We start from the raw sequence: 20,537 nt of genomic DNA, 5'->3' as shown, positions 1-20,537 counted from the left end.
CACCCAGGCTGTCAGGGTAAGTAAGGAAAGCGCACAGGTACCAACACGAAAACCTCCACGTCCTCGTGGAACGCTCTACCAACGCTCCCCGTGACCAGCCAGCTGCTTCCAAATCCCATCGGCCCCTTGTAGGCTCGGGGCCGCACCTGAGCCCCACGCAGGGGGCGGGAGGGGGGCGGGCCGAGCCCCGGTGGCGGCGGTCGGCGCTCACGTGACCCACAGCCCCACTCCCTCCGCGCTCCGCCATGGCTGCGGCGGCCGCTGCCGGCTCGCTGCTCCTCTGCTTGCTCGGCTTGGCGCTGCCCGGCAGCGCGCTGCACACCAAGGGCTCCGTGCCCCTCGACACCATCACCTTTTACAAGGTACCGCCCGCCCGGAGGGTGCTGCCGGGCTCAGCGGGGCGCTCGGGGAGGGGGGGTGCGGCCGCGTCGGGAGCGCTGCGCCGCCGCCACGTGCAGTACCACGGCTGTCCGCACCGCGTAGAACGGGCCCCGAGAGCCGGGGGTCTGCGCGGCGGAGCGCGCGGCGGGCACGGGGCTGCGCCGCGAGGAGAGCGCAGGGCTCGCGGAATGGCCGAGGCGCCGGCCCGGCCGCGGCACAGCCAATAGGAGAGCGGCAGCCACAGCGCCCAGCCAATCGGCGCGGTCCAAGTGGAGCCGTGCCGCGGGGGCCTGCCTGGCCCTGGGCACCGCTGCACGAAGCCGGGCCCCCGCCGTGGGCACGCCTGTTGAAAAGCCTCGTAGTGCAGCGCAGGGACTGAAGGGACAGCAGTCAGCTGCGCTGTGTGAGAAGTATGGCTCTACACAGGCTGAAAATTGGTCTTTTGCAACGGGGCGGCCCCCTGCTTGATCTTCTGCTGTGACAGACCTCTTTGGGCGTTCTAAGGATACCGCGTTCTACAACCCTTCTACCATCCTGTGTGGACAGCAGGAGAGGGAGGTGATCCTCCTCCTGCTCTGCCCTGGGCAGGTCGCAGCTGGAGCTCAGCTCAAAGCACACAGGGAACTGCTGGAAAGACCAGTGGAGGGCTGCAGAGGTGGTCAGGGCCTGGAGCATCTTGTGATGGGGAGAGGCTGAGAGCCCTGGCACAAGCTGCCCGGGGAGGTGGAGGATTCTCCTCCTCTGGAGATGTTCACACCTGCCCGAGCGCTTTCCTGTGCACCCTGCTGTAGGGAAGCTGCTGTGGGGGGAGGTTGGAGTCGGGCTGCTCCAAGAGGTCCCATCCAAACCTTTGCATTTGGTGATTCTGTCCAAACTCACTTGGAAAGGGAATAACCTGAGCAAAATCCAAAAGCAATGGCTCAAGGGAAGGGGAACCAGTCAAAACAGTAATTCTGTGTTTAGTGAACTGGCACGGCGTTTCCACTCCTGCCTGTTCCTCTGTTAGCAAAGAGCTGTGGTTGTCATGCTGGGACATGCAGAGTGACATTAGATTTGGCCTCTATCCTCTTAATGTCCCACGGAAAGTTGTTTCATTGACTTTCTTCCAAGATGCTAATCAGATTTACAGTGAGCAGATCGTGTATAAATAAAGCTGTTAGCAGATCCTCCAAACCTATCACGTACCACCTTTATCATCTGCTGTAGGAATACGTACATGCATTTTTCCTTCACGCTGCAGTGAGTCATTTACCAAAGGCCATCATTATGAAATTTCCATCCTCCCTCTGCACCTACTCATTGCATAGGAAGATAAGAACATGCTAAAGCAACCTTCAGCTACTTGTGGATTGCCTAAACCTGAAATGATTGAATTTTGATTTTCTGTTTTCTTGTTTTAGGTGATCCCAAAGCATAAGTTTGTCCTTGTGAAGTTTGATACGCAGTACCCTTACGGCGAGAAACAAGATGAGTTCAAAAAGCTGGCAGAGAGCTCAGGCTCCAGTGAAGATCTTCTGGTGGCTGAAGTGGGAATATCAGGTGAGGAGCTCTGAGCAGATTGCCACGCTGTGGTTGGGTGGGGAAAATAAAACACGCTGCAGTGTGTTGTAGCAAACCCTCCATGTCCTGCTGGTGAAGCACAGGAAGCGGTCATTGCACCAGAGCTGGTGCGGTTGGATCATCTTGCAATTGGCTTCAAGCAAAAGCACTGAAGAGTGGGTCATTCACCTCACTTGCTCTTGCTTTGTGGATAGAATTAAGAAGTTGAGCCTAAATTTCCACCGTGCTGGCTTCTGCAAGCACAGATGGATTTACCTACGTAGCATAGCTGAAATCCCTTCAAGTTATGTTTTCTGACTGCAAGAATAAATGCAATTTATGTAAGAACAGGAAACATGTTGTTGCTTGGCATGCTCTCTACACATGGGCCAGGAGAAAAAAGACAGAGTAACTGTAAAATCAGATAAAATCAATGGATAGAGCGAAACAAGAACAAAAAAAATCAAAATTTCCCTTAAGGAGAAGTGGGTTTGTACATAGAGATGTTGGTGATGACTGGCACTACCACAGCCACAGCAAAGCATCGTTAGGATTTTGGATTTGCATTTGGAAAACCTAAGGATGCATTGCCTGGAGTGTTTTTGTTGCAGTGTGTGGCATTTCATGGCAGAGAGGTCATTAGGAGATAAATACTTACCAGCTTGTGTACAAGAGAAGACTTTTATTTTCCTTCGGATTAACATATAGTGCTTTTCTGTGTTTTGTTCTCTCATAACAGACTATGGTGATAAACTGAACACTGAGCTGGGAGAAAAGTACAAGCTGGACAAGGAGAAGTACCCTATCTTTTATTTGTTCCAGGATGGTGACTTTGACAATCCCTTACCTTACTCTGGCCACATTAAAGCCGGGGCTATTCAGCGCTGGCTGAAGAGTAATGGCATCTACCTGGGGATGCCGGGCTGTCTGAAGGAGTATGATGTGCTGGCCAGCAAGTTTATGAGTGTCACTGACAAGTCAGAACGCCAGTCCCTCCTGAAGAAGGGGCAGCAGAGCTTAGAGAAAGCAAAGGAGACTGAGAAGAAGTCAGCTGAGCAATACTTGAAAATTATGAGCAAGATACTGGAGCAGGGAGAAGAGTTTGCTGCTAACGAAGTTGTCCGAATCACAAAACTGATTGAGAAGAACAAAATGAGTGATGGAAAAAAGGAGGAGCTCCAGAAAAGCCTCAATATCCTCGCTTCTTTCCTAAAGAAGAATAATGAAAAAGATGAGCTCTGATACTCTGGGGAACTTTGTGCAAGCTGTGAAACACTGTCAAGTCCTAACCAGTTCTCCCAGTGCAAGCAAACTTCCCGCTGACTTCAAGAGAGCAGCAGACGCCCTTGTATCCTCAGTTATAAGATCAAGAGGAAGCAATGCCTCAAAAACACAGTATTCTACGTGTTGGGAAAAACACCTTAAAGCAAGCTGCCAGTATTGTGAAATACTATTAAGTAACAGTGTTAAAGTAGACCAAAAAAATCACTATGTTGGCCTGGAGCACATTCCCGGCAGTTTTTACAGCTGTTCCCTGGCAAACCAATGACAAAATTCAGTCTCACATTCCGTGTTTCCAAAGGTACAGAGGTGGTGCCCCTGCCATGCCCGCCTGCCCCTGGTTTTAGTGCTCTTGGGTTTAGTTCTGTTCACCCCTCATCCCACCCTCTTTCTCCCCGGTAGGGTTTTCTCTGAGTCCTGTCCTTACCTGCTGCTGCTGCTGACCGAGAGCTGCCGTTTCCTTCTGCCTTTTCCAGCAGTTGTTGGGCTGGGGTTCAATCTGCACATGAGAGCCTGTCCTGCTGCAGCAGAACCCCTTTGTGGTACCCGGCAGAGCGAGGTCTGAGTGCTGAGGTCTCCTCCAGCGGCAGTTACACTGGGGCTCACCCATTTGTGCAAAAATGTGCTTTTTTTTCCAGTGGCAGATTAAATTCAGGTGAGTTTTCCTATGGCTGAAGGCACCCGATGCTTTTTTGACCTGTTCTTCCTGTCCAAACTTCACCTCATGAATAAGAGCAGGAGGCAGAAAGGGACATTTAAAAGTTCCGAGTGGTTGCTAACATGAAGAAAATGCTTTCTCCCAGCCTGATCTTCAGAATGACACTGTGAAACTAAAGCTTCAGCAGCCCTCGGCAGAGTTAAAACTATTTAAAAACGAGGTCTTGCGACAGGAAGAAAAAGCGTTAATTCCCTTAAAAGCTCTGTCAGGGTCACAAACACCTTCACGTTTCACCTTGAGACTGTGCTTTCTGCTAAGCAAATTGATTTCTGTGGGAGCTTTGCTGCCTTTTGAATCCTGGGGTGGGGATGAAGAGCTGCCAGACGAAATGTATTAATATTGCTCTGATGATAATAAAAACTGGTTCCAACGAATTGCTGCTGCTTAAATTGCTTTTTTTTTCTAAAGGAACGGCTGCTGGTTTCTGTGGTTGGTGGGAAAGCGAAGGCTGGATGAGGCTCCTGAGGAGGCGCTGCTGCCCCGCACCGCGCCCTCAGCTCGGGAACCTCTGAGGTGACGGAGCCCGCGCGCCCCCTCAGCGCTCCCACCAACGGTCGCCACGCGCCCCCTCAGCTGCCGCCGCCCGCGCGCACCTCGCAGATGCCTTCCCGCCCACGGCCTCTCGTGACGTCATCAGCGCAGCGGGAGAGGGATGGGGCGCGCGGTGTCCGTGTGCTCCAAGGGGGGGCGGTGTGGGGAAGCTAAGCAGGGTCGCCTCGGGTCGGCTGCTGGAGGGGAAACGGTACGAGTTTGTCGTAGTGTGGAGCGGGGGAATCCCTGCGAGCCCCGCTCCGCGGCACAGATCCCGCCACCGCTATTCCCGGACCTCTGCCCAGCTCTGAAGCGGCCCCGAGCGCGGGGGCCGGGCCGGGGGCAGGCGGGGCGCGGTGCGGTGCGGTCCCGGGGCGGAGCGCGGGCGGTGCTCGGAGCCCCGAGAGCTGCGCGGGGATCGGCGGCGGTGCCCATGGCCATCCCGGAGGCGGCCGCGTCCCGGCCGGAGGGGGGCTGGCAGGAGGTGAGCGCCCCCGGACGGCCCTTCCCCTCAGCTCTCCTCGTGGGCCGCGTGAGAGTTCTGTGAGGGCTGCGTGGGCTCCGTGTGGCTCTCCGTTAGAGGAAAGTTCTTCACTGGAGGGCGGTGGGCGCGGAACGGGCTCCTCCCGGGCTGCTGGAGCTCGGACGACGCTCTCAGAATAGGGTCGGGGTTTTTTGAGCGGTGCCGCGTGAAGCTGCGAGTTGGGTGCAGCGATCCCCATTCTCTGGTTCTCCCCCAGGTCTACTCGGCTCTCCAGTGGATCCACTTCACCATGGCCATGCTCAGGTACAACGGACGGGCCTCAGCAAGAAGGGAGGTGGCGTATCCCGGCCATGCCCATCTTCCCATCCCAACCTGTGCTTTGTTCTGTCAGTGTTACAGGTTCCAGCTCCATCATCACTTACGCCATCTTTCAAAACGTGGTGCGGTCCCCCGAGGTAAGGACTGTCAATCATAGAATACCTCAGTTGAAAGAGTCCCATAAGGATCACTGAGTCCAGCTCCCGACTGCGCCCCTTATTCTCTCCACACCGAGCTGTTGGCACCTTGCACATCATGGTGTTTTTTTTTTCTGGCTAGACCTTGTTTACAGCAGCTGGGAGGCAAAGGGCTGCTGGAGAGTGTGACCCTTTGTCCGTGGTGCAGGTTTGAGATTAACCTTGAGCTGTGCTGTGCAGGGAGAAGCGGGTTCCTTAATGCTGAGCGAGTCCTCTCTTGGGAATGAGGATTTGTTGGTGTGCCTTCCTCTACAGGGCAAAACCTGTGGAGGGCTGAGGAGCTCTGCACAGAGCTGCTGGGGTGTAAATTGGCAAACCCACTATGGGAGATGCAGGGGGGTTTTCTGAGTTGTTTTCACAGGCAGGTGTGCTGCTGAAGCTGTCATAGATTGGAGGTGCTGCAGAGTTCAGATCAAACCAGACTGGGCTGAACAGCAGTTTGTTGTGCTGAGCCGTGGAGTGTGGCTTTGAAAGGTTTCACCTTGGCCATGTGCAGGAACAGATAGAATTTCTAATGCTAGAGCAGCACCTGTCACATCCCAAGTGCATCACACTTGGGAATCCTGCATATCCGGGATACACCAGTCATCGCAGACTCTGTCCCAAGCCTGCCAGGCTTTTCTGTCCATGTAAATCCCCTTCTGTCCATCCAGGACTGATCAGAGGCAATGCACAGAGCTGTGGAAGCTATGGTTCTTTGTCTGGGATTTGCAGCCTGGTCTGTGGACCATGCAGATAACAGGTTACTGCTAAGAGCAGTAGAATGGTAAAGCTGGCAGCTGCGTTGTAACAGAGCTGTCTTTGTACTTCCCTTGTCTTCAACATGGGTTTGATCTTCAGCCCACAGTCGAGGACTTTCAGGGAATGCAGTTAATTATCCTCAGGGAAGGAAGGCATGCAGACAGGCTAACAAATGACACGCCACTGGATGAAGCAGGGTAGGGAGGAGAATGTGTGTCCTTGTCTCCAGGGCAGATTGCTCCTGGGTAGCCAGAGCCTTACAGAAACAGTGTGCCCAGCACATCCAGAACGAGCTGCAGAGACCTCAGTGCACTCCCATTGAGGAAGGAGAGCTGGATTTCTGCCTTGGTGCTAGGACCATTGCTTCCTGACTGTGCTGCACTTCATGTCTATCAAAAGCTCCTTGGGTTGAGAGCTGCTGACACATTGCCTGCACCCGGAGACCACTGGATGTGGTTCTTGAGATCCTCCCCTCTGATGTGGTGTGGAGCTGGTTGAGGGTCCCAGAGTGACTCAGCAGCCCAAGCCCCATTGACTTCCAGGGCGTAAGTCCGTATTACTCAGGAGCCCTCGTGCTATTTATTGGTCATATGATGTGGCTGTGGCTCTCACTGCTTGCGAATTACACATGGCTCCATCTGGATGGACTGTTGCTGCTCAAGAGAGTCCAGATGTTTCTGCTCAGATTACTATTGCAAATCTGGATAGGATGGATATCAGCCAGAATGACCCCTTTACATCAGGCTTCCAGGCTCTTGTTCTGCTGCTAGGGGATCTGCTGCTGGTGTTTCAAAAGCAGCAAACTCTTCACTAACTTCCCCATCCTCTTTTCCCCACGCTTCTGGTTTTATGGGCAAATTTGTAAACAAAGGGGCTGGAAGAGATCCATATCAAAGCTTGCCACAAACTGAATATTCCCTGGGTCATGAGACTCCAGAGTAGAATATAAACAGCTCTGGAGGCTGGGAGGAGAAAAATATTATAAACACTTCCCTCTCCAACCCTCAGCTGAGGAAATAAAATATTGCATTCTTGAACCTTGGTTTTTTTTGTGTCTATGAAGTTAATAAAACTTCAGCACGAGCTAAATCATTCAGAAGAAATGATGGCAAGCAGTGAACGTGGAATTTCCTCTGCCATGTCAACAGGCTATCTGCAGGCAGATGTCTCTGGGCAGCAGCCAGGCATAGCAAGATCAACACGTATGCTCCAGCTTGGCAGCTCCCCTGAATCATTACGTCTTTACATTCCCTTCCTCTATTTTATAAATACCATTTGTTGTTTTTTTTTTTTTCTTTTGCAAATAAGAACCATGTTGCTTTTTGCTTACGACTGTGCCACCTACTTCTTTGTTTAAGTCTCTGCCAAGATAGCTCCTCAGCCACCTGCGGTGCTTCTCACCAAGGACACATGTTGCTAGAGAAAGGGATCACCTGTGTGAATGCAAATGTTGCTGCTTTTCTTATTTCAGAGCTGCTTGGCTCTAACATGCAGTGCTTACAACCTTAGAGCTTCCCAACCTGCCATCCTCTGCCTGCCAGTGCTTCAGTTCTGTACCAGCAAGGGAAAGTCTGGATTCATCACTGTTTAAAAGAGACGTTTGTAAATGTAGTGATGTAGAAGCTAGCTCCAGAGCTATATTTACTGTGTTGCTGCATTGAGTAGTGCAAATTCAGAACTGGAGAGGCAAGGCTGTTTGAGGAAACACGTCCTGCAGGAAGCAGAGGACTGCTGTGCTGCTGAGTGTAGTGTGGAGCCCAGAAAGTCCCAGGCAGTTTACCCCTGAAATTGCCAGGACAACTCTGGTTCAATCAGCTGTGCCTTGGTTCTTTCCAGACTTTCTGAGCTCTTTCTTTTTACTCACAGTGAGGAGTATAACACAACACAATGGGTGGCAAGCATTTATCTAAAGAGCAACACTGAGGCAAATTTCACCCAAAGGCTCAGTTCCATGAAAAAAAATCTCAAAATCAAGCCCTGCTTAAATGTTCCCTTGCTGTGTTTAGTATTATAACTTCCTGAAGGGAAGAAAAGAAGCCATCATTTTCTCTCCAGGTTGCTGAAAATTAGGTACCAAAGACTACAATTAAGGATCTAGATAATTAGGCTGCTTTTCCAGAGTCCATGCTCTACCACTAACAATGTCAGTGTTGGCCAGAGCTTTGCACAAATATTTTCCTGCAGTGTTTGCAGCCCTTTTGGCCAGTGCATGGAAACTGGAAGTAGAGTGAAAACTACCCTTAGAGGAGATGTGACTCTGTTCCATGCAGATGCAGCAGCGCATGCGAGCAATGTGTGACAAGATTCAGTCTTAGTCATCAACTGAAATGCCATGAAAAACATAGGAAAAATGTCTGTTTTGAGTAATTTCACATCGAAAGAAGAGTTTGTGTTTACCTGATGTTTGATTGCTCTTTTAGTTGATTTCATAAACAACATCACTTCTCCCTGCAAACCTGGCTCATTCTGTCATAGCGTAGCACTGGGAACCTTTGAAATGTTTTCTGTAAGGTTTGATGCTGCTCTTGGATCTGGGGCAGAGGAGGTGTTTAGAACAGTGCATCTGCACAGAAGCAGCTCCTGAGAGGAGGAGTCAAAGGGCTTTTACCTGCCCCACCTAAAAAGCTCGGGAGTGAAAACACATCTAGATGAGGGGTTAAAGCTGCTGCTGTTGGTGGCCATGGGGCTGTTGTGACCATTGTCCAGACCTGCTGACCAATTTCACTTTTTTCAGGTTCGCCCTCTTTTCTACCTGAGTCTCTCTGACCTATTTCTGGGCATGTGCTGGATTGCTGGAGCGCTGCTCTATAGCACACCAACCTCCAAGCAGGATCTCATCTGCTACAACCTGCAGGCATTGGGACAAGTGAGTAGGATTGGCATCACAGTTCATGCTGTTACGTTGTGCTCATTGCTGTAATTAGTCTCCCAGCGATCACAGCATGGCCACTTGGGACTGTTTTGAGACAGGCTTTGGCACAGGATCCCTGTGTGAATTTGGCTTAGCAGATCTCTTCATTTGTAGAACAGATATAACAGTGCTAGGGTGTGGGTACAGCTGACTTGTGAGAGGCAGTAAGAAAGGCAAGGAGAGCATGGGATGTTGTGGTTACAGTGTTTGGGTTGCTTCTTTAAAGTGTGTAGATGGGTCTTTATCTATTTCCTATTGGCCCCGTGCCAAAGATTATGTGTGTGCTTCCCATACTGCAGCTTTTCAATTCCTCTTTGTGCTTCTCCCATTCTGGGCAGGAACAGATGCATTCTGCCATTCGCTTAGGCTAAAGCTTAGCATGTTAGTCAGACAAAGAGCCATAACCTTCCTGATCTCTCTGACTTGGTCCTGTGGATGCTAAGGGGCTGCTGTTTCCATTCAACCTCAGCACCATGCCCCAGCGCTTCATTTCCAACACTCAGGCTGATTTCTGAGCCTAACTGGAGTGGAATGAGTGAAATGCCATTTTCCTAATAGTTTGCTCTCATCTCACCAAGTTCCCATTACGACATTAGGTGCTGCATACCACTGCTCTTTAAAAATTCTTCAGGGCACAGCTGAACATGGGCCACAGCATTGGTTTGCAAGGGGTGGTCCTCGGTCTTAATGGTTTCCTTTCAAAGTGCCTACAAAAACGTGTCTGGGAAGAGCAAGTGGCTGTTGGGAGCCTCTGTGTATGTTGTGAGGGCTGGTCCAGCACCTTGGAAGCAGGGTGGTACCCACAGATAGGAACTGTCTCTGCTGCGTTGTAGCATCCAAAGCTATCAAGGCTCTCTGTGTACCTAAGAGAGGACAGGGAATTGTATGGTCTGAGAACAGTCACACTGCTCTGTGTTTGGGGATGGGTGTTTGCTGCCCTGGGATATTTTCAACAGCTGTGCCTTTGGGTGAGATCGTGTTACTTGTGATGGTGAGTGCTGTGCTTAGAGAGCAGCTGTTCCTCTTCTTGCTCATCTCTGCTTTCTCAAGCTCTCTTGTGCTGCTGTGGAAGCAGCATAGTATGTTCATTCCAAGAGAAGCAACAGTGCAATTGGCCATTTGGGAATGAGGCAGAGCAATATCAAAGATATCTTTCAGATGATGGTAGAGGGGAAAGTGAGAACAGCTCAAGAGAGGCTTTTCAGAGCCTGAAGGTGGAAGGAGTCTGCGGAGATGTGGAAGAGGCATTGCAGAGATGTTCCCCTTGTAACTTTGCATGGGGGACAGTTCTTGAAGTTCAGTGCTGGGAGTGATCTTACAGCCTGGAGAAGACATTTCAGTGCTGGAGGAGAAGCAGGTTGGATGCACACAATGCAGCACCATTTCTCAGTGGGGACACAGAGAGCATGTTATGCCCTCTTGCCTTTCTGCCTCTTTTCTACCCTTGCTTTTCCAGCCTGTGACCAAGCTTTTTAGGGATGCTAGTGAGGGGAGGGAGCTTTACTCCTGTTCAGTCATTGCAGGACTTGTCAGGATGCAGTGGTAGGGGTGTGCGGGGTGCCTGCCCCATCCCAAGCTTAGCCACAGGGTTACTGGTCCTCAACAGCAGGACAGCTGAGATAGCGTGCATCTGGCAGGAGCTCTTGCTGCTGTTTGCTCTGTGAGAAATTAAAACAAATGGAGCACTTGCCATAGCAACGGCACCCACATGGTGCATGTGACACGGTAGAGGACACCTCCTTGCTCAACACCCCAGCAATGCTCCTATGTGGTGGGAACGTCTTGTGCGTAAGTAGGAGCCAGCAACAGGTTTGACCAGTGCCTTCTACAGAGTATAAGTGATCTGTAACCAAATAAAATATGAATAAATGTCTCCTGGCCCTGTCCTGCCTGTGTGGAGAGGAGAAGTCTTGCAAGGGTTGCATTCCTGGGTGTCTCATAAATACATATGGCTTGTTTGCACACAGACACCTAAAATCTGTAAAATGCAGTGAGCCACAGGAGGGCTTAGCACTCATGTTTACAGAGAACCACATCATACTGCATATGATTTGGTTGTCTCGAGGCATTTCCTTAGGAGCAGGATGGTATTCTGGCTTATGCAAACTGTTGACCTTCAGTTTATTACCAAGGACCGAAGTTTCTGCTGATGGAATTCCCTTAGAATCTCTACTATCTTGTAAAGGAGGAGATGGTCTTGTTTCAAAAACTTTTTTTGGCTCCAGACTCTTGGTTAAACTCGTGATATTAAATGTAAATAGTGCTCCCTTCTGCTATGCTTTGACTTTCTTCTTTTCTCCTCCTTACTTTGCCTTTGCATTGCAATAGTGAAGTCCAGAGCAGAGATTGTGGTTATAATTGCACAATTCCCCCACATTCTTCCAGTTCAGTTCCAGTGGCCTAATAATGTCCTGGCAAGCTCCACTCATGCTGCTGAGCACAATGGGGAGCCACAGAAGTGTTATAATGAGGGACTTCCATGTCTCCCAGTGCCTGTTTTATCTCCTCCTGCAGGACCGTCCCCAGCCCAAGGTGGGGCTCAGGGAAGGAGAACTCCCTTCTCTTCCTTTTGGCAACTTCACAAGTTCCTTCTTCCAAAAAAGAATGCGGTGCTGACATTTTTGAGCTCTCCAAGGCATTTTGAAGAGCAAGAGAATTATCTTTGTGGACTGTTTTGATGACTTTCCCTGGAAGTAATTGAAGAACGGCTATGAACCCTCATTAAACCTCCTCTAATGAGCTGGAAAGTCACTGTAATATTCCTGCTGCAGTGTTACAGCCCCTTGGACTGAGCCTCTTGAGAACCAGCCAAGAGTGTTTGCAACCTCAATGAAGGAGACCAGGTTTATTTAGTGACTGCATTCCTGGACTTAGATGATACCAGGTTGACAAACCTGTGCTCCATGCTTCTTTGGCAGAGGGTAGAAAATCCACAGGAAAATTCAATAGCCCAGCCCTTCCTCTTTGCCTTTGTCACTGAAGCATGTGTTTCCTGTAACAAACAACACACGCATATATATCTCGAGGTCAGGCAGCACTGTTTGCACTTGACTGCCTGGAGAAACCATGGTTGGGGATTCAGAAAAAGTGCAAGAAAGATTTGTTCTTTTTACAGGAGATTCCAGGTATTTGGTTTCACCTCAAGCTTCAGTCAAGGGCTGGGAAACTCACTGTGGGAAACAGTTTTTTGTATCTTTTCTTCTTTTTCCCATGGAAGGAAAAGGGCTCTTAGCATGTTAATGTTTGCTCATTGTGAAAGTGTTGTATCCTCTGCCCCCTCTTTCCTCTTAAAATATACTATTGTTTTCTTTTTCTGTGAATTCACTGTTTTGTGAGCTCATTATGTGAGTTACAAAATCTAAGTGCCATGTCTGTGTTGTGTTTCCTAATGGATGTAGGATAAAAATCAAAGTGCCCTTGACCCCTTTTATATTGTCAGAATTTGAGCCAAAAATGAGCCAAGACACAAAGATATGTATTTACAAGATAGTCCTTCAGTCATCTGCTCTCATGTCCCTGATTTAGGGCCAAAGGGAAGCTGCTTTTGTGCAGGCTAAGGTGAGACCCTGTGCACACTCATCCCACACCTGTGCTGGTTAGGGGCCTCACCTTTGGCAGTCCACCACTCTGCTTAATATCCCGCCTTTAGCCCATGCTTCATTGGTAAGGAACTAATCCTGCTACAGGAACAAGTATTGTAGAGCTAAAATACTGGTTGTTTCTATTCCTCAGGTGTTCTACGTGGCCTCTTTTCTATACACTGCCAACTACACCTGGCATCTGTACATGGACCTGAAGGTGAAATACAATCAGAACCTCAACAGGATGCCCCCCACAGTGAGTAGGATAGATACACTACAGCTGTTGGGTACTGAGGTATAATTGGGGTTTAAGAGGTGCATATATGACAGTTTATCTTGTCAGAAGGACTTTGAAGGTCCTTCTGCCCTGCGACTGTATGAACTGATGTATCTTGCTGGACCACATAGGTCAGCAGAGATACAGCTCAGTCTGCTATAGGATCTCAGTGAAAGATTAAGCTTGCAAGACTGAAATGGGCAAAAGCAATTGTCAATGCACGTCACAGAGAAGAGGAAGCTCAGGACTGTGTACTGGTGGAGTTCTTCCAGAGAACAGCAATTTGCACCAGCTTAATAAATGGTTTATTGCTTTCGCTGCCTTCTGCCGGTTCATGGCAGAGGAATGGTTCTCTAGAGGAAAGGAGAGCAGCAGGGACCTGAACAGTTTGGAACAGAGAACTGCAATTTCTGCCCTCCCCAGATATCATATGTAATTCAAGAGCGTCAGTAATGTATTGTGAGAGTTTGAGTTAGGTGTGACAGAAGGGAGCTACTGATAAAGGAGTGAGTTGGCTCCATGAAGAATGGGCGGTCCTGACTTCATCATCACTGACCTTTATAAAAGCCCATTTTGGAGCTGGTGTAATCACTGGGAACTGAGGAACAAGGACATAGTACTCAAAAATGCTCTTTGAGTTACAGGCTAAACAAACACTTCACACACCATGTGATCAAAATCTCTACTTGCAGTTGTTTCATTCCTCACACCTGGCTAAACAGTTGCTCTTGTAACTGAAATTCTTCCTGATATATTGCTGCAGAACAACAGACTACGCAGCTCTTCCCATTGAACACATCAGCCTCACAACAGCCCTGCCTATACCCTTCCTCTTCCCCAGACATTTGCTGTGCACAGCAAACTTTGTGTCTCAGGTACTCCATCTGTCTGTGCAGGAGCAAGTGGGACAGATCAGTCTGTATTTCAAGGGTTCTTGTCTGTAGGGTTTGGATCTGCTTGTAGGATTGGTTTCTTTCTTGCTGGACTCCCATTCTCAAAATGCAGGACCTACAGTAAGTTCCCTAGCACTACAGCTGTGCCCACATTGTATTCTCAGAGCTGGTGCGTGGATGCCAGCTGGCAAAGTACATTTCCTGGTGAGCTGAGACCAGGACATCTAAATTGCCTGCATTTCTTCATCAGAACATGAAGTTTCTTAGGAACAGGGCCAGGTTAGATTAATGAGGAGTACAAAGAATGACTATTTACACCAAGGAGCTCATACAGTGTCTGCTACTTGTCTGGTTCCAAGTTCCCCTCTCCAATTCCCACATCTTGAAGGAGGACGTGTCAGTAAGCTTGTGAAAGTGTTGGTTGTGTCTGTTGTATGTCAGCGCATGCTGAACCTTGCAGTATTGATTCAGTGCAAAGTAGAAACAAACATTTGTATTTGGTCTGGGGATTTATCAGCATTTTAGAGCCTGGAGCTGCTGGAGCACTCTCTGGAAGCTGGTTGCTGGGAGCCACTGGCTGTACAATCATTTAACTAAACTATTTGGACTTTGCAGGTTGCAGATTATGCAAGTTGCATTGGCCGAGTAGCAACGATTTTGTCCAGGTAAGATTCATTTCCCTCTGGCAAAATGATGTGAGTTTGGTCAACTGCAGTGCACTGATCCCTGCTTTGTACTTACTTTGATGTGAGCTTTACTGAATGTTCAGAGCAGGAGTCTTTGGATGTAAGGGCCTTCTTCCAGCCTAGTTAGTTATAACTGTATTAATTATATTTACAATGTAGTCTTTTTTCAGAGTGTGCTCCCTTTACCTATTGCCTGTATGAATAAAGTGTGGAAATTAGCAAAGATGGTAAAATATTCCTCTAGAGCAGTGTCAATAAAAACATTTTCTAAGTCCTCTACAGTGACAGAAGAAAGAACAAGGAGTGTTTGGCTGGCAGCAGGTGCATTGCAATGCAGTAACTGTGCTGTTGTCCTCTCTTCTCCTAGCCTGATCCCTTTTCTTTTAATGGTGCCTGTGTTTTGCCTGGGCAACAGCAGTAACTGCTACCAGAACTTCAGTCAAAAGCATGGGTAAGCCTCATGATTCTCTCTGAAACAGCCTCACCACTTCTGAGTCATGGCAAGAGCTCAGGCTGCTCCCTTTCTCCCCGCAGATGTCTCTTGATGCACACAGAAATGGCTGAGCCCACCAACGAGCTGCTAACGCTGAGTGGCTCTGTTTGCCAAGCAATGCATTTCTATGGCATTGGGGTCTTCCTTGTTTCCTTTCTGATCAGCTTCATAGCCATTCTGGTAAGAAACATAATCCTTGCACGCTAGCCATTGTACCAGCTGGATAGTGGGAAAAGTTCTACCCCATTTCATCATTACATGAGTCACAAATCACTTTGCATGCAAGATGTTTCTCAGTCGGCCAAGTTTGTTTGGATGGTATCATCAGCCAGACAGTGTGAGGAGAAGAATTGTGCAGTACTGCTTCCCTTTTGGAACAGTTCGGGGTAAGAGAAAATATAAATCCATCTGGAGCAGCCCATCTCAAACAGGACTCAGTAGGTAGAGAAGGCTTAGAGAACAGCACCAGAGATCACATGCCAGCTCAGTGCAAGAGACCAGTCAATGAAGAGTCCTCAGTTCTGAGAAGATCACGTGCAAAGCAACTGCTCTCTCCTAGGAAGCACAGTGTTGCACAGTGTGAAGAGGTTTAATAGACTGATGTGAGGATTTCACCAAAAAGCATGAGATACTGTTCTGCAGAGAGGCAAGCAAGATCTGAGCATATGTTCAAAATGCAAGCAAGAATATGTGCTTATTCTTTCCAGGTTGTACTCATTCAAGCCCGAGGTTTGTACAAAAGGTTCGTAAACTCCACAGGATTCCTGGGAGATCAGCAGTGGGCAATGATTAAGATGGTGGAACAACGAGTGGTTTTTTACCCCATCGCATTCTTCTGCTGCTGGGCCCCAGGTTAGCAGAGAGCTGAGTTGCACTCGCAGTATTCTCCCACAACACAGTGCCTGGCAATGAATGTCGAAGGAGGTGAGGTTAAAGCAACACCCTTTTGTCAATCCTTTCTCACAGCTGTCCTCCTTGGAATACTGAAGCTGACAGCTTCAACAAGCAGCAAAATCTACATGGCTCTTCTCGTTCTGCAGGTAAAAGTCTTTGTCTGCAGCCTCTGATGATTTGCTTTCTCTGCTTGGACAGATGAATTAGTGTTTGTTTATTTCTAATCTCTGCTTGACAAAACAGAGCTTTTCTAGCTATGAATGTAACTGCTTGAGTTGAACTCTTGCTTTTTGTTGGCAAAGAAGTTCTTTCTTAGTTGCTATGTTTTTTTGCAGACTTGAAAAGGTCTCAGTAACCAAAATCACACAACCGTGGATATTGCATTAAATAGGACTAGAAGGGATCCTCAGAATTCAGTTACGTTTTTCATTTTCTCTGAAAGCCTCTGATTGTAATTCCTCCTCAACACTTGTCCAGCTGTCTGATGTGCCGGAGGCAGAATTTAGCAGGGATTATTAAAATAACCACGAGATTTCTATATCACGTGGGGGTTGCAGATAGATAAAATCATGCTGGAAGTGGGAGGCCTGGAATAACGTGCCAGGTTTGACAGCCTGGCAGGGAGCTGCTGAATGCTGTGCAGTGCTGACTGACAAAGCAGCCCTGATCTCCCTTGCCATCTCTCCCAGGCACTGACAGCAGCTTCCCAGGGACTTCTGAACTGCATTGTGTACGGCTGGACACAGCACGTCTTCCTCTCCCTCAAACGCAACATCTGCCGCGACGTTGACACTCAGACTCCTCTCCTGCGCTCTCAGAAGAAGTTCTATGCCAGCACACTCCCTGCCAGCCCTCCAGACACTGAGGTGTCCACATCTACCCTGCTCTGATGAGTTCCTGCAGCAAGAATGAGAGTAGGCAGCATCCCAATGGGGCCTCGTTGTATTTTAGCAATGTCAGCCAGCAGAGCTGTTGGGCTGTCTTGGTGTGGACTGTTTTGACATCAGCACGGTTAACTGTAGTGCTACGAGAGCCCGAGCAGATCTGTCAGAAAAGCACTTTCTGTGAAGATAGTTATTTATTTTACAGATTTCTATGGACTTGAAAGGGATTCTTTAAACCTGGTAATTTTTTTAGCACGGGCTTTCTCCTGATGGAAGTATCTCTAGAAATACAGCAAATTATATGTAACAACTCCAAGATTTAGTACAGCTCCTTTGAGGGCTTGTGGTCAAAGGATGTTTTACTTTTCTAAGTGTTTGTCAGGTATTTGCCATTACAAGTTAACATTAAAGCAAAGATGAATATTTTTAAATCCATCTTTCCATTCAATATAAAAACAAGAGCATGCACCCTCCTGGTAGCCAGCTGCATGGAGCAAGACTGCACGGTTGGACTGGATGGTCTTAGAGGTATTTTCCAACCTTGGTGATTCAGTCATCAGCACACACTTCCATGCTTTGCCTTTTCTCACATCTCTCTTCATCCCAACTTCTGCTCAGCCTCAACACTCAGAAAATTAAGGTTCTTCAACGCAGCGGAGCACCTCTCACTTACCAGGAGAGCAGGACTGCACGTGAATCTGTATGTGCTCCTCTAAATGCTCAAGTGAATTACTGAGGTCCCATAAACGTATCTTTAGCTGCATTGAGAGGAAAGCAACGCTATATTTTTCAAGCTCTTTAATTTCTCATAGTTTCGTTTTTAGGGCCTAACCCAAATTTATTTACATAGTTGGTTATACGAGAAGAGGAAATACTCAAGTTTTGTGTAATTAACTTTTATACAGTTTACACAGTTACATTACATAAATCACTTTGTACAAATCTGGGACTGTCGGTCTGGCTTCAGGGATGTACCCACAGAGCCCCTCAGTCCTCCCCAAAGCTCAGTTGATGAGTTTCGCAGTGCTTTCATGCTTTTTAAACGTCGTCGTCATCGTCGTCTTCTTCTTCCTCCATATTCTGCTCCTCATTTTCAGGAGTCTCAGGTGCCTCTGTGGATGAACTTGTACTGAAAATTGCAATTACTGCACTTATGTATTTGATTGCAGCAATGAGGAGAGCAACTAGAACGAGGGCAACGACAACAGTGATTCCTATTGCAGTTCCAAAAGCTTTATCTTGGACAGCCTCTGCGATGGAGATCATGAGAGCTGGTGGGGGGCCACTGTCCACGCTCCCCCCGAGGCCATGGAACTTGCAGTCAGGGGGGGCCCAGCCAGCTTTGCAGTGGCAGTGCTCGAGGTTGTTGCAAACCCCATTCCCCTTGCACGAAACCTGTGCATCACACTTGGTTCTGACGGTGGCATCTGTGCATGTCTTGTTAATACAGATCTTCTTTGGACCACATTTGGTGCCGTCAGTTCCTCCTCCGATATCAGGTGTATCTATGCTAGCATGGTGGGCTGTGCCCCAGCACCAATCCTCAGGTCCTGGTGTCTGAATGATGGTTTCAGACTTCTCCAGGAAGGCTGTCTTCTTTACATTCACACACTGCAGCCTTCCACACAGAGCATTTTGGGGCTTACATTCCACAAAAGCAACTTCATTCCCATCGCCACCACAGTTGCCAAATCTATCCCCTTTCATGTTCTGCTCTTTGAAGCAGCTTTCTGGAGCACCCCGAGCTTCATCCCCAAAGACTTTTCGGCATAGTTTGTCATGGGACACGCATTTCCCACGGTAGCAGTAACCATTGTCACTGCAGGGCGTCCCATCCTGCATGTGCAAATCCTCTGGGCACCACTCGGAAGTCCCGTTGCAATACTCAGGCAAGTCACACTCATCTACCTCTGACCTGCACTTGTGCCCTGAAGGGTGAAAGTGGCACTTCTGACAGCACTGCCCAACAGAGCAGACAGCCCCCGGCTTCAACCTGCAGTTATGGAAGCAGCAGGGATTGCTTCGGCAGTGCTGCAACCCCCCGCAGTCACACTGCTCTCCCTCATCTATCACTTTGTTGCCACAGCTCTTAAAATAGAACAATCTGTTGGGCTCGGGGATGTTGTTTAAGCAGTTGCCGTCCCCTCTGCTGAGCAGGTCTAAATAGCTCTGAATGCTGCAGTTGCTGAAAGCCGAGGCACCGTCGATCGAACCTCCCGTCATGTAGCACTTGTTATTTCCACACTTACACTCCCTTCTATCGTGCTCCATCCCCAGGTTGTGACCCAGCTCATGCGTAAAAATAGTTGCAAAGGTCACAAAATCTTCTCGTATGTGGGATACAAGACCTGACTGGTAGCCAGGGTAGCAGATGCTGCCTACGTACGCCAGCCCAACGATGAGTTCAAAGTCTGTGTAGGTGAATAGATGTGCAACGTCGTATTTCATCCTATGGGAAAGATACCTATTTCCCCAGTCATTAAAATTGCTAAGAACTTCTTCTATATCTGGGCTGTACCTGATGAGGTTGCCACGCGTCCAGATCTCCAGCCCAATCAAGCAGATGCGGGTCTTCAGAGGATAATAATGTATTTCTGATAAATTGATCGTATCTATCACCAGAAACATCACAGAGGTTTCATTGCTCCCTTGGAAGGAAAACAGCTGGTGGTCCACCACAACAAATATCTCAACGTATCTGGTACGCTGCAGCCTCTGATCCAAGCCTTGCTTCCCTAAGGGCTTTTTTGCCCCCATCCAGCTCGGTTGCTTTCGCATCACTATGTCAGTCAAGCCACACATCGAGGACTTGTCCCAGCTCTTCTCCCGTCTATAGAGAAGGTGCTGGAAGGTCAGGGAGCCCGGCACAGGCTCGATGCCATAGCTCAGGTTCCCAATCCTCAGCTGTCCCCTCAGCCCCGCGCAGGTGCTCAGCGCTGCCATGGAGCTGGGGCTGCCCTCCACATAACCCAGGTGGTGGCAGCCCTCGGGGACGTGGGGCTGCTCCACTACCCTCATCCCGCGGGGGCCGTAGGTGATGAGTGGGAGGTTGTTCACCACCAGTCCTCGCGTCTGCGTGAGGCGGACGATGCGGTTTTCACCCTCCACCCTGATGATGTAGGACACCTCTCCCTGCATCGACCTGCCGACCGCCGGGACCAGTTTCCTCGGCCGGATGATCTCATGGACAGCATAAGCGGGTGGCGGGTGATGGCCGCCCACCTCAGGGAGGAGAAGAGCCCCCAGCACCACCCAGGCCCCCAGCCTGAGGAGCAGCACTGTCCCGGGGGCCTGAAGCCACCTCATCACCTTCAAAATGGAGGTGAGGTACCTCACAGAGGCCAGCCCTGGTGCCAGCATCTCCATCCCCTCACCCTTAAGGCTGTCAGAGATGGCGCCCGGCTGCTCCCTTAAGAAGGTTCCGGAAAGGCCGCATCACTCCTGGCCGCCATGTTGTGATGTGGCAGCCTGCTCCTGCAGCACTGCTCCCTCAGGGCCCCTCCAACCTGAGCCAGTCTGTGCCTGATTCACTGCCTTGCCTCCTTTGCCAGTCTGTAAACCTGTGGTCTCCGGTCTTCTTTATCACACAGCCCTATCGGTATAGGTTTCCTGAGAGCTCCCTCCCAATATACACATATTTAGTTATTTGTAAATTGTGTGCTTGCTCTACTTCTGAAACACCCCTCTTCTGAGACCCCTGCTGCCAACAGCACCCCCAGGGCACAGGT

The 20,537-nt window shown here is 49.2% G+C and overlaps 3 protein-coding genes across 4 annotated transcripts; 2 read left to right on the top strand and 1 right to left on the bottom strand.

The window, feature by feature from the left end:
* Positions 1-219: 219 nt before the first annotated feature.
* Positions 220-4,293, top strand: ERP29 (endoplasmic reticulum protein 29). Its single transcript, NM_001276324.1, has 3 exons — positions 220-362; positions 1,782-1,920; positions 2,660-4,293. Exons 1-3 carry the CDS (start codon positions 246-248, stop codon positions 3,160-3,162), a joined length of 759 nt encoding a protein of 252 aa, NP_001263253.1. The 5' UTR covers positions 220-245; the 3' UTR covers positions 3,163-4,293.
* TMEM116 (transmembrane protein 116) lies at positions 3,514-17,240 on the top strand. Of its 2 annotated transcripts, none has more exons than XM_004945604.5 (11): positions 3,514-4,661; positions 5,191-5,237; positions 5,326-5,389; positions 8,925-9,056; positions 12,834-12,938; positions 14,468-14,517; positions 14,906-14,989; positions 15,073-15,211; positions 15,739-15,883; positions 15,998-16,071; positions 16,615-17,240. In XM_004945604.5, exons 1-11 carry the CDS (start codon positions 4,572-4,574, stop codon positions 16,813-16,815), a joined length of 1,131 nt encoding a protein of 376 aa, XP_004945661.1. In that variant the 5' UTR covers positions 3,514-4,571; the 3' UTR covers positions 16,816-17,240. The 2 variants fall into 2 exon arrangements, with proteins under 2 accessions (XP_004945661.1, XP_015131033.2); XM_015275547.4 differs by having other exon boundaries at positions 4,546-4,934.
* A 574-nt stretch (positions 17,241-17,814) lies between these two features.
* Positions 17,815-20,274, bottom strand: ADAM20L (ADAM metallopeptidase domain 20-like). Its single transcript, NM_206977.1, is given in 1 exon segment — positions 17,815-20,274. A coding segment is annotated over 1 exon segment (2,328 nt). The 5' UTR covers positions 20,176-20,274; the 3' UTR covers positions 17,815-17,847.
* Positions 20,275-20,537: the final 263 nt, after the last annotated feature.

Source organism: Gallus gallus, chromosome 15, assembly GCF_016699485.2.
Source record: "Gallus gallus isolate bGalGal1 chromosome 15, bGalGal1.mat.broiler.GRCg7b, whole genome shotgun sequence".
In the NCBI taxonomy this organism is placed as follows: Eukaryota; Metazoa; Chordata; class Aves; order Galliformes; family Phasianidae; genus Gallus; species Gallus gallus.
This window is presented reverse-complemented; position numbering and strand designations above follow the sequence as displayed.